This window comes from Drosophila hydei, unplaced genomic scaffold (genome assembly GCF_003285905.1).
Source record: "Drosophila hydei strain 15085-1641.00,03,60 unplaced genomic scaffold, DhydRS2 tig00008114-arrow-pilon, whole genome shotgun sequence".
NCBI lineage: Eukaryota > Metazoa > Arthropoda > Insecta > Diptera > Drosophilidae > Drosophila > Drosophila hydei.
Window position 1 is genome coordinate 1,839,534 of NW_022045827.1, and position 15,478 is coordinate 1,855,011.

The following is a 15,478-nucleotide window of genomic DNA, read 5'->3' on the forward strand; positions in this document are numbered from 1 at the left end:
CTTTTATTGATCAGTAATTTGTCTAAACTCAAGCAACAACAATCAGTGCTCATATTTTTCTCTTTCCCTTAGATCAGCGTCAATTTGTTGAAATATAATTTTAAAAATATCGAAAAAATTTGAAATTTTAGGGCCTCCCAGTGCCGCAGATCCTTATGGCACCAACACTTTTACCGGCTTGCCCAATGGAGCGAGTGCCGCAGCAGCCGCTTATGGGGCCGCACAAACGCTGAATGCCAGCGCCTTGCAAGCAGCCGCAGCGGGCGTGGCAGGCAAACAGATCGAGGGTAAGTCAATATACAGTGAACGCTCCTTAATTAGAACTTAGAGGAATTGGAAAAGTAATTTAGTTGAATGCAATATATAGAGTAATAATTGAGAAAAATTTAATCGAAATATTAATCAGTAATTAATCATTGATAGTGGTTAACGGATTTTGTCTCGATTACGCATCTGTCAATCAGCTGAGCTACTTGTTGTTCTGTATATAGTATGGGTTTATCACAGTGATTAGTAATCTGTCATAAATCGTTCAGACATTGATTATACGACATTCAGTCAATCAGTAATGTATAGATCACAGTTGATAAGGTGCAATAGAAAAGTAATTGATCAAAGTGAACTTTTGCCTCATTACCAATTAATTAAAAAGTCAATGAGTCATTACTAAGCGTTGACTTTAAGGCTTGAACGCTCCATCGATTAAGACTTGCCAGCAACAGCTTGATCGGAATGACAGGGAGAGAGTCAACACAATATATATCAATGTAGTTCAATATAGCACTTGGCTTCATCAGCAAGCGATCAATCAGTCATGATTATACTTATTAACTAAACCTTAGTCAGCAATCAATGAAACAAACAGATAACTAGTAAAGACCGGTCAAGCAACTAATCATATTAAATAAAAAGAGATATTTATAATTGATACTGAAATGATGAAGAATCACAGAATTTTTTGATATTTAAATAAGTTGAAGCATTTCCTCACTTCTGCAATTCCCCAATCCCATTAGGTAGCGTTCACTGTATTAGCATTCCCGAAACATTCGCAAATATTAATTATCTCATCTTCAATTATAGGTCCCGATGGCAGCAATCTGTTTATCTATCATCTACCTCAGGAATTCATAGATACCGATCTCGCTTCGACATTTTTGCCCTTTGGCAATGTGCTGTCGGCCAAAGTGTTTATCGATAAGCAAACAAATCTATCGAAATGCTTTGGCTTCGTTTCCTACGACAATCGGCATTCAGCAGATGCGGCCATACAAGCAATGCACGGCTTTCAGATAGGCACAAAGCGCTTGAAGGTGCAGCTAAAGCGGCCCAAGGACTTGGGCAAGCCCTACTAAGCGTCTGCAGTGGGTGTGGCCAAAAGCCATCAATCACAAAGCCCAATACACAAATAGTAATAGAGTAGTTCCATATTGTGCCTTTTAGCGTGAAATGTTTTCGAAACCAAAGGACCAATTAATAAAATGTATCTAATGTTAAGCGAACACCAAATATGCAAAAAAAAAAAACATCAAAAAACGAGGGCACAAATCAATTATTTCTTCAAATGCACAAAACAAAAAGTGGGTAAAAAACAAACAAATCAACAAACAAATAGAAATATTCACACAAAACCAACCAAAGAAGTAGCTTAAAAGTTGCATCCTTTTGTTGTAATCACTTTTGCTGAAAAAATAACAATTTCTAGTGCATTATATTCAATATTCGTGTGGTTGGCAAAACAAAGAACTTAAAAGTAAATAAAAATGGGAAAACCAACATAAAACTGAGCTGCGTTGTGGCGCCAAAGTATTTTCAAAGCCAAATAGTTAAGCAAAAATAAAAAAAAAATAAAAAATGGGAAAATCAATGAAAAATTTTCAAGCAAAAATCACATAGAAAAAAATTAAAAATATTATACTTAATTAATTTGTAGTTTTTAGTAATAAAAAAAATGTGCTGGATTTAGATTTGGATAAAGAGAAATGTTTGGTTGAAAACAATATCCAGATTAGCTCTGATAAATATTTATAAACATATATATATATATATATATATATATATATATATATATATATATATATATATATATATATTTATATATTTTAGTAGACATAGTTCTATGGCACAAAAAAACATTCGAAATTCCGTTCGTAGCGCGCACACATTGCAATCTGAGAATGAAATCGACTTTCCTATGAAAATCGGAAATGAGAAATCCTTGCAGCTACTTAGCTTTAATAATTTCAAACAAACTATTTCTTATGTCTGTCGTACTATATATATATATAAAAATTCTAGAATATTAATTCTGAAAGCTAACCTAAGCAAAAGTTATAAAATAATTCTTACTTCGTCACCAACAGCCTAATCATATTCTATATATTTTATTTCAATAGTTCTAAACTATTTTGTTAAATCATTCAAATTACTATATAAACAAAAAGTGTACTTAAATTGCATAAATTTTACAAATACATTTATCTTTGCATCAGTAATGAGAATTAATTGATCTAATGTTTTATTAGCTGTTTAGTGAATATTGAAAGTTAACTTTATAAATATTTTAAAATAACTGCAAGACAAGCAAACGGTTCAATAAAATAAACACTAAAATAAAAATGATTCACAATAGTATCTATTTTTTAGTAAAAATATTTTCATATGTTATGTGTTGTGCAAGGAGCGAAGCTCTTAAGTCCTTGACGGCGGGATCTTAACACATTTATGCGATTGTTCGTGCATTTTTTATGTGTCCTGACAACTCAACTGGGCGCTGATAGCCCAAAGGAGTCGCTGAGCTGGCCAACGAGCAGCATAAATCAAAAACTGCCAACAGCCATGCCCCTTCGCCTCAACGCCTCTCGCTCTCGCACCACATCTGTTGGCGTTGCTGCTGCAATTCAAATGTTGGCGTTAACGCATGAAATATGCATATGTATATGGGGGAAGTGCCAGGATATGTTTGACTATAAAGATGCAGTTTCTGTGCAGATGTTCGCTGCAATCCTTGCCATTTTTCGTGCCCCACACCCAGACCCATTCGCACACAGTATGTTTAACTGCCAGAAAAATGTTATAGTTTGGCAGGTCAAAGCAAACATTCCTCAAACTTCAAACTGATTCCTGTCTGAACCGTCCACTCGCACTATAGTCCAGTCTGGTTGAGCTTGTGAAGCGCAGCAGAACAAAAATAAACAATTCAAATTGACAAAAATAATAAAATAATATTAAGACGAAGTCAAAATGTCAGATAAAGAAGACGAAGAAGCTCGTAAACAGCAGACAGATCGCGTAGATCAGTCCACACAGCATACGACTGGCCGCCCACGGCCGCCCCCGCGCCCGTTGCGTAACCAATCGCCAGGCGAACAGGGGCCCCGTAGAGATCGCCCTCTCTTGGTGACAAGGACAGATAAGGAGTCCGACGAGCAACCCAATCAAAGCTCGCCCACGGGCTCTATCCAGCCGATCAGTAAAGAAGAAACAGAAGAAACAGAAGAATCGCCCAAGAAAAGAACTAGATTCGCCCGACTATTTTCACGCAAGGATAAGGAGTTATATGATGGGGACCAATACGAATCAAATACCGAGCATGAAACGCCAATCCGTAGATCAGCAGACAGACAGGGTATGAGAACGAAAGCTTCACGCATTCTCTACACGACCGACGAGGAGGTGCGCGACGCACTCTTGGAATTTGCCTTGTTTATCATATTTCTCATCTTAACTTGTTTGGGTAAGTAATATGTTAGTTGATCCTTGGCAGCTGTAGTTTAACAGCTGTAGTTTAGCAGTTGTAGTTTAACAGTTACATAGTGTTACTTTACCAGTTGTAGTTTAACAGTTACATAAACCGACTTACATTAACAGAATTACATTAACAATTACATTAACAGTTACATTAACAGCCATTGGGCTCCTTTTTCATATTCCATCTCAATAGTAAATACTGTATTCAATTTCCATTGCAGTCACGCTCTCTGTTCGTCACTCATATATGTTTTATTTCAACGATACGATAAAAAAACTTTTCACCACCCGTGACATGATTATATCGTCTTCGGTAACCGTTACATTTGAGAAGGTTCTGACCATACCAGACTTTTGGGACTATTTAATTTATAATTTTTTAGTAAATCTGCACGGCGATATGTCCGGCGTTACTGCGGATTTCGAGCAAGTTCATGACCTAGATAATACAACCCAGACAAATAATGAAAACCAAAATGAAGATGTACCGCCACCGCCAGATCCGCCACCTGAAGATCGTAGACATAAACAAAAACATGGAACACAGTCGACCAATACGACAAATCTCATAGGCAGAGTCTTTCTGCATGAGAACCTATTGTTGGGACCACCACGATTACGACAGATCCGTGTGCGCAAGGATAGCTGCTATGTGAATGATGCCTTTATACGATACTTCAACACCTGCTATTCTCAGTATACGGCTGGGACAGAAGAGATTGTGAGTGATCACATGGGCGCACCATTTAGAACAATGAGGGATTTGGACTCGACTCCATTGTGGACACAATTGAATTTCTATCGATCTGGTGGCTATACCGTCGACCTAACATTTAATAAGAAGGAAAATCTAATGATTCTCAAAAAGTTAAGGAATCAACATTGGTTGGATCGCGGTTCACGTCTTTGCCTGATCGAGTTTAATCTTTTTAATGAAAATACAGATACCTTTCAGAGCGCCAAGTAAGTCGATAAGGCAGTGCCTAAAAAAATAAATTATCTATAAAAATATTTTGTTTATACCCTGACCCATTTCATATCGCTATACAACAACAAACCTATATACAACAAACTATGTAGATTATTTCTTGTTTATATTAGAGTTGATTGTAATAAATTATATTTTCTTCTTTACAGATTTATTGCGGAAATACCGCCCACAGGCGGCGTTATACCACAGAGTCAGCTGCAGACAGTTAAGGAATTTACATTTTTAACTGATAAAAGCCTGGTCATGACCTGTATCTATATCTTTTGGTATGTTATGGTCATGTATTATACAATTTCGGAAATAGCTGCAATCCGTAAATGTGGCATCAAGAATTACTTTTCATCCATATTGAACATACAGGATTTGCTTATATTAATCGTAGGTTCCACAAAATATCCAAAAATTTGTTTGCTTGAAATTCTACTTCATAGTTTTCTTACCTGGCTCTGGTCTACAATATTTGGCATATGTTCAAAGTGAATAATGTGGTGGATACATTTAAGAGCCAGGATACATACATAAGCTTGGATACTTTGTGCTTGTGGAATACCATCTATGTAGACATGATGGCTATTTTGGCGTTTCTCGTTTGGGTGAAGATCTTTAAATTCATTAGCTTCAACAAGACGCTCGTGCAGTTTACAACGACATTGCGCCGCGTAAGTTGCCAGACATCGCACTCCCGGGTCATTTTCCCCCAAATTCTTTCTCTGTATTTAGTGTTCGAAGGATTTGGCTGGCTTTAGTCTTATGTTTGGCATCGTATTTCTGGCCTATGCCCAACTGGGTCTGCTGCTCTTTGGCACTAAGCATCCCGATTTTCGTAATTTTCTGACCTCTATTTTGACCATGATACGCATGATTCTGGGCGACTTTCAATATAATCTTATTGAGCAGGCCAACCGAGTGCTGGGACCCATTTACTTTCTCACCTACATTCTGCTGGTCTTCTTTATTCTACTGGTAAGAATTAAGATATTCTATCGAAACAACGATCTCCGATCGCTCATCGCCATTATCTTTTAGAATATGTTCCTGGCCATCATAATGGAGACGTACAACTCGGTGAAAAGCGAAATAACGCATGGTCGCAGTCAGCTCGGCGCCTATGTCTATAAGAAAATGGCAGCTTTCTTCTATATAATTAAGCACTGTGGACGTAAGCGTAGTAATCGAGTACTGCCGCCGGTAATTGATCCCGATGACGATTTAGCCCCTGATGTGACTACGCGCCGCTTTCAACCTAAGGAAAGGATTCATTTACGCAGAAATATAACTGAGGCCGAGTAACAGCTGAATATATCAATAACGTGTTACAATAATTCACGTATATATTTTTTCTTTTTAGAGCTCACTATTTCGAAGATGTTCCAAATGACGTTAAGAATAAGGATATGTTTCGGTAAGCAAATAATTTCTATATATTCATTCATCTACATATTGAATATTATTTTTCATATCCTTCAGTATCAACAATCGCGTTTCACTGTTGGAGGAAATTTTGGAACAGTTAGTTACCAATATGGATGCCATATTGAAGCGTGTGGAGAGTGAAATTAAGAAAAACAAATAATTTTTATCTATGGAATTTATGTATTTTATTAGTTTGTTTTATTAGTTCAAATAAATTTTAGGCTCGTTGAGTAAACATTAAAATAAGTAAGAATTAATTAAGTTCCACTCGCTGAGCGGCAGCGGCAACGTCAGCCAAGCGAAGAAGCCACAAAAACCTGCGCTAATCTCTGCCAAATCTGCCCTAACGGGAGTTTCAAAGCATTGCCACCTAATGTATATTTAGTTGGAGCACAGGATGTGGACCGGCGTGCCAAAAGGACATGTGGCAAGCGCGCGGGGCGCATCATTTAGTATCTGGCATTTAGGACCAGGTTGCTGGGACTAGGATACAAACACTTCTAGCCACCATGTTGCGGTTGCGGCACGTGTGTGGCAAGCAGTAACATCTGTGGGTGGCAGAATTATGAAACAATTTGTACATACTGCATTTAAACATGTAACTAAAGTAATGAAGAAAAATCACAAGAATATTGAAATTGTTAAAAATGTTAAAACACGCCAACTTCAAGTTAACAGAAATCCAAATGCTATTCAACTACAGTTAAAGCATTACAAATAGGCAATACTCAAACTTTTTACATATGAAATAGATTTTACTTAACAGGCTCGTACACTCGTATTATTTCACTTTTGTAAATACAAATACAAAATACAAATTGAAAAGTTGCCATCGAGGCCCCAGCATGGAACAGCTATGTAAATACGAAAGCGAGCAGAGAACTGAAGCAGACAGATTGCGCTGGCAGCAGTGCCACCGTTGCCGTTGCCGTTGCCATTGCCGTCAATTGCCACTTGAAAAGGCGCCAATTGCCACGGGATAACTAGCGGGCGGCAGTGCGGGTGGCAATGCCATAATTACTTACCTTTATGCTTTATGCATGCACAGAAAAATGTTAAAATGTTGCTGCTCATGATCATAATCACGATAGAGATGGCGATGATGATGCTGGGCAGTTGGCAGCGGGCCAGCTGAAATGGCACTGCCTACTCTGCCAGCCACGCCCATAATGTACAAATATGTTGGCCTCTTGTGCATTCAATGGGCCTGCAATTCGCCCAAACAACAGCAGCGAAACGAAAGCGAGAAAAAAAATCCAAAATTCTACATAACCGAGTAAAAAATGCCCTGCTCAGAGCGAGGCATAACATTGAAGCTCTCAACACTTAAATAAGTTCACACACACGCAGATGAAGGTACTTATGCAGCAACTGTGCTTCTTCTTCTATATACTTGCTCCTCTTCTCTCCCAGCTCCGCCTCTGCCCGCCATACATTATACCCCATGCCGATCGTATGCGCTGAGCACAGGGTATACGAATATTCGTTAAGTGCCTGCACACAAGCGAAAGCAAAATGAAATTGACGCGTAAATATTAAAACAGGTAAATAAAAAATGAAATGGCAAAAATTACAACTGCTTTTCTGCTATTTGCACACAACATAAACCAACAGAGCTTTAAAGATATCAATTCTATTAAATATGTGTACTTACACATATCACACACACACACACATAGGATTGAGCAATACTGAGTCTACAACAAATACCTTTACTTATTTGGAACTGTAACTTTGATTCGTTTTGCAATGCTCATCATCCTCTGAGTTACCTATAATATCTTGTGTTGCACTGATCGTCGCGTTTTATTTAAAATTCTTATACTGTATCCTATAATTATTGCCATGGTTTCCCACGGCACTTAATTGGAGCATAGGGCATATAGGGCACTCGCTGAATTGACGTCGTAAATTGCTCAATGCTTGAAGAGGTCAGAAGCTCGCCATCACTTGAAGAGGCCAGAAGGTAACCGTCAATAACCTGTTCAGCTTACACATTTTTCCGAGGGCCGGAATGCATCATTTCAGGGATCTTCTTTCTTAGAACAATCCTTACAGACGTTCATTCATGATGAAGAGTAAACACTCCATCTGATCTTTTCTCTTCAGCTGTATAGCTTGACTCACTGTAAAAAATCGCTAAATCTAGCTCTGATATAGTAAATAACCTAAAATTGGTTAAAGCTCTAAGTTTGATAATGGTTAGAGCTCTATACCCTTTGCTTAGTATATATCAACGAATGTTTGATGGTCACTTGAGTAATAACTAAATATAGTTCACATTAAAGATATATCAATGAAGCTGCTGCTTAAACACAGTACAGCGCCAAGCAATATGTGGCTGTCTTATAAAGATAACATCAGAAAATGATAAACACAATGATGTGGAGTGATAGGAAATACATGATACCTGTCTATACTTTTTATTTTGCCTTACAAAATAATAATAAGTTAAGTAACAAGGAAAAGAGAAAAGACGAAATAGTCAAAAAATTCTATTGATCATTTTAAGAAGCTAAACAACTATTAATCACTCGAACTTTCTTTTATTTTTTTCATAAGCAGATGAAAATGTCAAAGTTGCTTAAAGTTCAAGCAAAGATTTAAGCGCAGCGCCTAACTCTGTTAAGTTAACAGATCTCTCAGCTTAAGCAAGTATTCTCACTCCACTCCACTCACTTCCACTCACTCCCAAATACTTATACAAATGTTAACATCTTATATTTGTCCCTTGTATAAGACTGTTAAGCTTTAATATGTCGACTTAAAAGCAAAACGTTTAAGCTGCGTGCGCTTTAACAGAAATCTGTTAAAGGCCAAATTTCAATGAGGCAGCATAAAAACAATTTAAGCAGCTTAGCGACCGCTGATTTTTCAACGGCAAAATAAAAAAATGTATGCAACAGGACAAAAGGATAATGCGTAATTAACTGGCCATAAGTTAACCTTTAATTAAACGCACAACTCATTACCAGCAAAGAGATATTAATCAAGCGTATTTTTTATGCTTACACAACAGTTTATTAACTTTGTCATCGCGTCCAATACGACAACACTTATCAAACAAAGCATAAAATGTAATGAGCGCATTTATCCAGGTAAATATTTGTCAACTATTCAGCAACTAACAGCGTTCAGTTCATTCGAAAGCATCGTGCGGAGCGGAACAAAGTGGAAGTGGAACTGTTTCTTTTTCGATTTATTGATTCAAGCTCTAATCTGTTTTCTTAAAACATAAATTAATTGCCAAACTATCACTAAAGCATTATCAAATCAAAGTTATATTATTAATAATACAACAACAAAATATATATATTGACTCATCCAAATAGCTCGTAAAACTGGAACTAAAACTGAACCCAATATAATTAGATAGCTTAAATATCTGACTAGAGAATTCACAACTTGGAATTATCAACACTGACTGAATACTACAACATTGAATAGGCACAATGCCAATCGGGAAACATCGTAAGGAGCAGAGTCAAGTGCACAAGGAAGAGTCATTATTCCATAGGACAGTTTATTTCTTGAGTCGCGTTCTGTATCGTATTTGCCGTCTCTGTGCTTTTGGATACTTTAAGTACAATCCGGAAACAAATAAATTGTATATCTGTCGGCATGAATGCTTTAAGAAGTACTTCACTTGGGTAGTTAAAATATTACTAATACTTATAGATTATGTAAGCTATGTTTATATGATAATTAACATTGTTGCTCATTACTGTCATGACATCTCGATAGTTGCTAACGGATATCATTTCTTCCTTGAAACCATAATTTATACCAATGTTCACTGGCAGCTACTGAAACTGATGATCTTCCTGCACAGCTGGAAAACAAATGAGTCCTTTGTTTCTGCGATCAACAAGGTATTCGAAATACATCAAAATATGATTTCATCTTTTAAAAAGACCTATTTCACAATTGAATATAATATACTTCTGATATCTTTTCTCGAATTGGGGCTCACTTTTGTTCAATTGTTGAATCAAATAATGAGATTTTCCGATATGTTGCTTGCTTTTAAATATCGCATAATTTTATTTGAGCTTATTTATTGGGCCTACTTCTTGTACCAGTTGATTCTTATCACCTGGCATCAGGTATTGCTAACTTCTATCAAAAGTTGTAATAGTAGAAAGAGAAATCGGAAGCGTCTAATTCTAATATATAGAATGTACTTTCGAATATGCGAAGTCCACGGCGAGGTTACACACCTCTGGTTAAGCATCTCGGGTGCCCTTTTCAACTGCATATCCATGTTATCCGCAGACATTTCGGAAGAGTTGTATGACGTCCTCTATCAAGAAAAGAGCACAGCGGAGAAATGGAAATTTTTCCTTTATTTAAAAGTTGGAAATTGCGTAGCCCCATTACTGAAAGTTTTCCTCTTGGGTCTATGTACTAATCGAATAGAGCATTTAACCCGACTTCTGAGTCAACAAATCTATATAATCGAACTGCTTCACTTGACGAAGTGTGAAAGACTTGAATCCAATCAACTAACTGTATTTACGAAAGCGCTGGATTGTCAGGTAAGCAAACAGAGTAGGACAATCAGATCAGATCAGAGTTAACATTTCCATTTACAGTTCAATTGCTTCTGCCTACAGCAACACACCTGTCCTATCAGAAATCATATCTGGCACAAGGGACAAACTATCAACATTGAATTTCTTCTATTATTTATGTGGATCGCTTTCCTGAATGCAATGTCCAATTTACAGTACGCTCTAGCAGAGAAAAGACCTTCCAATTACTTTTATTGATTTGCAAATGCAAAAACTGTAAACAGTACGCAATATGATTATTATTTATAACTGGAGTTTGTGTTGAAAATGACTCAATTAAATATAAAAATGTGTACAAATTTGCCATAATTTTAAATTAATAATTTTAAAATAATAAATATGGGCTATAAGGCCCTTTTATATTCAGATATTTCAGTCGAAAAGTTAAAAAAATCATCTTATATCTGAGTGAAATATTTTTACATTTAAAAAATATTTTTTAAGTAGTATTAGTTCTTACTAATAGTTTTTATTCACCGACAAATCTCAACTTTCTGAAAAATATATATATATTTTTTATTGCTTTTTTTATTTGCAATCTGTCTTATACTAGACAATGAACAAATTTGTTATGAAAAATATATTTGAGCAAGTTTTGTTTACCTCTGTCAATTTTTGGTAAATTAAAAATTAAATGAAATAATATCAAGCACCTCTCGCAGAACTATAGATAATTCCAATAGCTGCTGTTCCGCCAACATAAAGATACAGTATTTGAGTCTGAATTCAATTCAATATAATAAATGTACCCAAAACCATAATAAAATATATTATTAGGCATAATTATGGAAATTGTGTTACTAATTATTGTTAATATATTCCACCCATGACTCACTCATCGAAACAGATTACGGAACTGGAACTGGAACTGGAACTGACACCCAACACAATCGAGTTAGTTGGTCTCAATTCAATTCGTCTTAAGCATTCGAGTTGAGTGGAAGGCACGGGATTCGACAAGTTGGCGCGTTTACCAACACTATCCAATTTGTTATCCAACACTAAAACATTGAAGAGAAGGAGGAGCCACCTCAATATTTACAAATAATGACAGCTCGGTTAAATCGAAAACATCGTGAGCAGCAGAGTCGAGTGTACAGTGAAGAGATATTATTCCACAGGACAGTTTATGTCTTAAGTCGCATTCTATATCAAATTTGCCGTTCTTGTACTTTTGGATACTTTAATTATAACCCGGAGACAAACAAATTATATATTTGCCGTCATGAAAATTTAAAGAAATACTTCACCTATGCTGTCAAAGCAATGTTATTATTTATGGATTATCTTAATTATTTATATGTGGAGGTCAAATTTGAAGCTTACATTTTTCATGACTGCGACTTAGTTAGTTCCGGATATAGTTTTTATCTAGAAGTCTTAAATTACATAAATGTGAACTGGCACTTTACGAAAATTATAGTCCTCCTGCATAGCTGGAAAACTAATGAGTCCTTTGTTTCTACGATCAACAAGATTTTAGAAATACATCAAAATATGATTTCATCTTTTAATAAGACCTGTTTCACATTTGATTACAATATACTTCTGATATCGTCATTGGAGTTTTCGTTCACAGTTGTTCAATTGTGGAATCAAATAATGAGAAAGAAACATTTTCTTGTGTTGAAGTACCGCATAATCTTATTTGAGTTCATTTATTGGGCGTACTTCCTATACCAGCTAATCCTTATCACCTGGCATCAGGTATTGCTAAGTTCCATCAGTAGTTGTAATTGTAGAAAGAGAAATTGTAAACGACTAATTAAAATATATAAAATATACTTTCGAATATGCGAAGTCCACGGCGAAATTACACAGCTCTGGTTAGGCATCTCGGGTGGCCTTTTCGCCTGTATATCCCTGTTATCCGCAGACATTTCGGAGGAGTTATATGACGTCATCTACCAGGAAAAGAGCACAGCGGAGAAATGGAAATTTTTCCTTTATTTAAAAGTAGGAAATTGCGTAGCCCCATTACTGAAAGTTTTCCTCTTGGGTCTATGCACCAATCGAATCGAGTATCTAACCAAATTCCTGAGTCAGCAAATCTATATAATCGAACTGCTTGAATCGGGCCAACAAAATGCATATACGAAAGTGCTGGATTGCCAGGTAAGGAAACATACATCAGGATCAGATCAGTTAACATTTCATACCATTTACAGTTCGACTGCTTCTGTCTACAGCAGCACTTCTGTCCGATCAGAAATCATATCTGGCACAAGGGGCAAAGTATCAATATTGAATTTCTTCTATTATTTATGTGGATCGCTTTTCTGAATGCAATGTCCAATTTGCAATATGCTCTAACGGAGGAGAATGGTATAAATCATTTTTATTAATTTAGTAAAAGGCTTGTAACCCGCTCATATAAAAATATATGTATGTACAAATCTATCAAAATAATTTAAAGCAAGTAAGAGCTCTCGAGTCGAGAGTGCCCGACTAGGAAATACCCTGAACTCGGTGCAGGGTATCAAAGCCATATCTGTCGACGCTTCTTTAATGGGGTTGATCCAAGCCGCTAATTGATTTTATTATTAGGCATAATTATGGAAATTATGTTGCTCATTATTGCCAACATTTTTCATCACACCACTCGCTCATCCAGTTAGTTCAGGGGAACTAAAACTGGAGCCGAAGCGCACTCCATCAAATTAGTTCGTCTCGATGGAGCGTTTGGAACGGTTTCTACACGAAGCAAGTATTTTAGTTTTGAGTAATTCAGTTTACTTTAGCTGTCGCTTCGCTGGCCTCGGTCACTTTAAGTACGATTCCCGAGCTGGAAAGCTGCGCACGGATAAGAATTATAGAATATTTCAATGGGTCGTTAAGATCTGTTTACTGTGCATAGATAATTACAATTTAGTTGGCCTAGTTTCCTGTACCTTCATGATGATGGAGTGGCCTTTCGACTCAAAACGTGAAGGCTTTGAGGCGTATTTGCTCACTTGGACGTGGTGGACGCAAAACTGGCTGCTCCTGCGTCTCTTTCGGCTAACGCACAGTCGACAGTACAGTAAAGCTTGCCAGCTAACGATTAACAATATAATAAAACTAAACAAAACTGTGCATTTGTGCTTTGGCCGCTGGACCCTAAGGACACAACTCCATATACTACTGCTCTATCATCTACAATATGCTTTAACTACGCTGCAATTCAGAAACATTTGGGATCAGCCCTGGTGCCATACGTACATTATACTCCTACTCGAGGTGCCCTTTTGCGCCTACTTTGTCTATCAGCTGCTGTTGATGGCATGGCTGGGAGCTCTGCTCACTAACTTAAGCACATACTATCTGAATCCTCGACTGGGACTCTTTCCAAGTTCTCAGTCGCGTCGTCAGCTAATACAATTCTATCGCGTTTACATCAGCATTAATAGCGTCCAACAAAGAGTTCACAAGCTCTGGCTGCGAGTATCTGTCGTGCTGTTTGTCTTGTTGCTTCAGCAAACCCAAGAGCTGGCCTCCAATCTGTATAACATGATCTATCATCAGCCCATAAATCAAAAGATCGAATATGAATGCTGTGTTGCGCCAGTGCTAAAAATATTTCTGCTCGCCGTCTGCAATAAACGCATCAAAATGCTCAAACAGCAGCTGCGGGAGCATCTTTTTCGCACTGAGTTTCTGCATTGGCATTGGTTCGCATCTGGTGTGCAATCAGCTGTGGGCATACCATTTGCCAAGATCTTAAGTCGCAAGGTGAGGTAAGGTATGCCATAAGCTGAGGGAATATCCCTAATGTTTTACGCTCTTTACTCTTTACAGAATTATTGCTTTTATCTACAGCAGCTGGTGGAAACGATGGAAACTTTCAATGGGAAAACGAGATATAATACAAATTTTAAATTTCTCTTCCTGTTTATATCCATTTTGTATATGGTATTTTATTTTAAAAATATCTATTAAAAAATACTTTTTTTATGCACAAAATGCTTATAGTCTGAGCAGCGTAGCGCAAAAATATTCGTATTATATTTAATAAATGTTCCTAATTCAAAAGGGAATCAATTTTTAAGAAATATATAATCGTAAATTACGAAATATATATATCGAGTAATGAAAAAGTAGAAGAATTGACTGTGTGGTTTGGAAAATTTTTCACATCTATTTCATAGTAAAAATGTGTACAAATAATTTAAATATATAGAACCAATTCACTTTGGAAGAATATAATCACATTATACCTTGACTAAAGTCTTGAGATGGCAGAGTATCGAATCGAAAGCTACCCGAAAATGACTTACCTGTAGCTTGGCCCACTTTCCTTCAGCGTATATATGAAATTTGATAAATAATCTTTTAAAATTAAGTACCAAATCAACTTATGGTCAAAAAACTACTAAATTCATGAGAAGATTTGATATGTGTGCGTTGGGCTTCGCCCCATGAAGGTGAACATAATTTATAGGTACATGGATATAAATAGATATGTGGATATATATATTCCAATATATTCAAATATAATGATTCCAATATTGCCATATATTAGCTTCATATATTTTTATGACGTTACTCTATCTGATTATTCATTTTCAGCTTCAAATTTGTAGCTCAAATAGCGCTTAAAATGTAAAGCTATTGAATCGGTAGACTATCTACAGCTTCACGATTAGTCACCAGCAAATTGAGGTAAATGCAAACATTTTTGAATCGATATAAATCAATGAGGCCATACAAAACAAGCTAACTAAAAAAGCATTTGGATACTTCTGAAATATGCTTTCTTAGCTTTCCAGTC

General features: G+C 36.5%; 4 protein-coding genes across 9 annotated transcripts in view; all 4 read left to right on the forward strand.

The window, feature by feature from the left end:
* Positions 1-1,526, forward strand: part of LOC111599103 (CUGBP Elav-like family member 1) — a 52,576-nt gene extending 51,050 nt beyond the window's left edge. For all 6 annotated transcript variants that reach the window (XM_030224520.1, XM_030224519.1, XM_030224517.1 and 3 more), the window contains 2 exons: positions 132-287; positions 1,084-1,526. In XM_030224520.1, coding sequence (XP_030080380.1) covers positions 132-287; positions 1,084-1,355 — 428 coding nt within the window. In that variant the 3' untranslated portion in view covers positions 1,356-1,526. The remainder of the gene's footprint in view (positions 1-131; positions 288-1,083) is intronic.
* A 1,656-nt stretch (positions 1,527-3,182) lies between these two features.
* LOC111599066 (polycystic kidney disease 2-like 1 protein) lies at positions 3,183-6,329 on the forward strand. The gene is made up of 8 exons (XM_023314587.2): positions 3,183-3,736; positions 3,972-4,713; positions 4,888-5,119; positions 5,173-5,400; positions 5,462-5,704; positions 5,768-6,027; positions 6,090-6,143; positions 6,209-6,329. Exons 1-8 carry the CDS (start codon positions 3,244-3,246, stop codon positions 6,312-6,314), a joined length of 2,358 nt encoding a protein of 785 aa, XP_023170355.1. The 5' UTR covers positions 3,183-3,243; the 3' UTR covers positions 6,315-6,329.
* Positions 6,330-11,576: 5,247 nt separating this feature from the next.
* On the forward strand, positions 11,577-13,091 carry LOC111599161 (uncharacterized protein CG31750-like). The gene is made up of 2 exons (XM_023314735.2): positions 11,577-12,843; positions 12,897-13,091. The coding sequence occupies exons 1-2, from the start codon at positions 11,776-11,778 to the stop codon at positions 13,071-13,073; spliced, it is 1,245 nt and encodes a 414-aa protein (XP_023170503.2). The 5' UTR covers positions 11,577-11,775; the 3' UTR covers positions 13,074-13,091.
* Positions 13,092-13,623: 532 nt separating this feature from the next.
* Positions 13,624-14,448, forward strand: LOC111599132 (uncharacterized protein CG31750-like). The gene has a single exon (XM_030224527.1). It carries the CDS (start codon positions 13,624-13,626, stop codon positions 14,446-14,448), a length of 825 nt encoding a protein of 274 aa, XP_030080387.1.
* The last annotated feature ends 1,030 nt before the right edge of the window (positions 14,449-15,478 follow it).

Coding starts and splice junctions, on each gene's coding strand:
- LOC111599066 (XM_023314587.2), top strand. CDS start 3,244: ATGTCAGATAAAGAAGACGAAGAAGCTCGTAAACAGCAGACAGATCGC. Junction 5,401..5,461: donor TTACAACGACATTGCGCCGC/GTAAGTTGCCAG, acceptor CTCTGTATTTAG/TGTTCGAAGGATTTGGCTGG. Junction 5,705..5,767: donor TGGTCTTCTTTATTCTACTG/GTAAGAATTAAG, acceptor ATTATCTTTTAG/AATATGTTCCTGGCCATCAT.
- LOC111599161 (XM_023314735.2), top strand. CDS start 11,776: ATGACAGCTCGGTTAAATCGAAAACATCGTGAGCAGCAGAGTCGAGTG. Junction 12,844..12,896: donor CGAAAGTGCTGGATTGCCAG/GTAAGGAAACAT, acceptor TACCATTTACAG/TTCGACTGCTTCTGTCTACA.
- LOC111599132 (XM_030224527.1), top strand. CDS start 13,624: ATGATGATGGAGTGGCCTTTCGACTCAAAACGTGAAGGCTTTGAGGCG.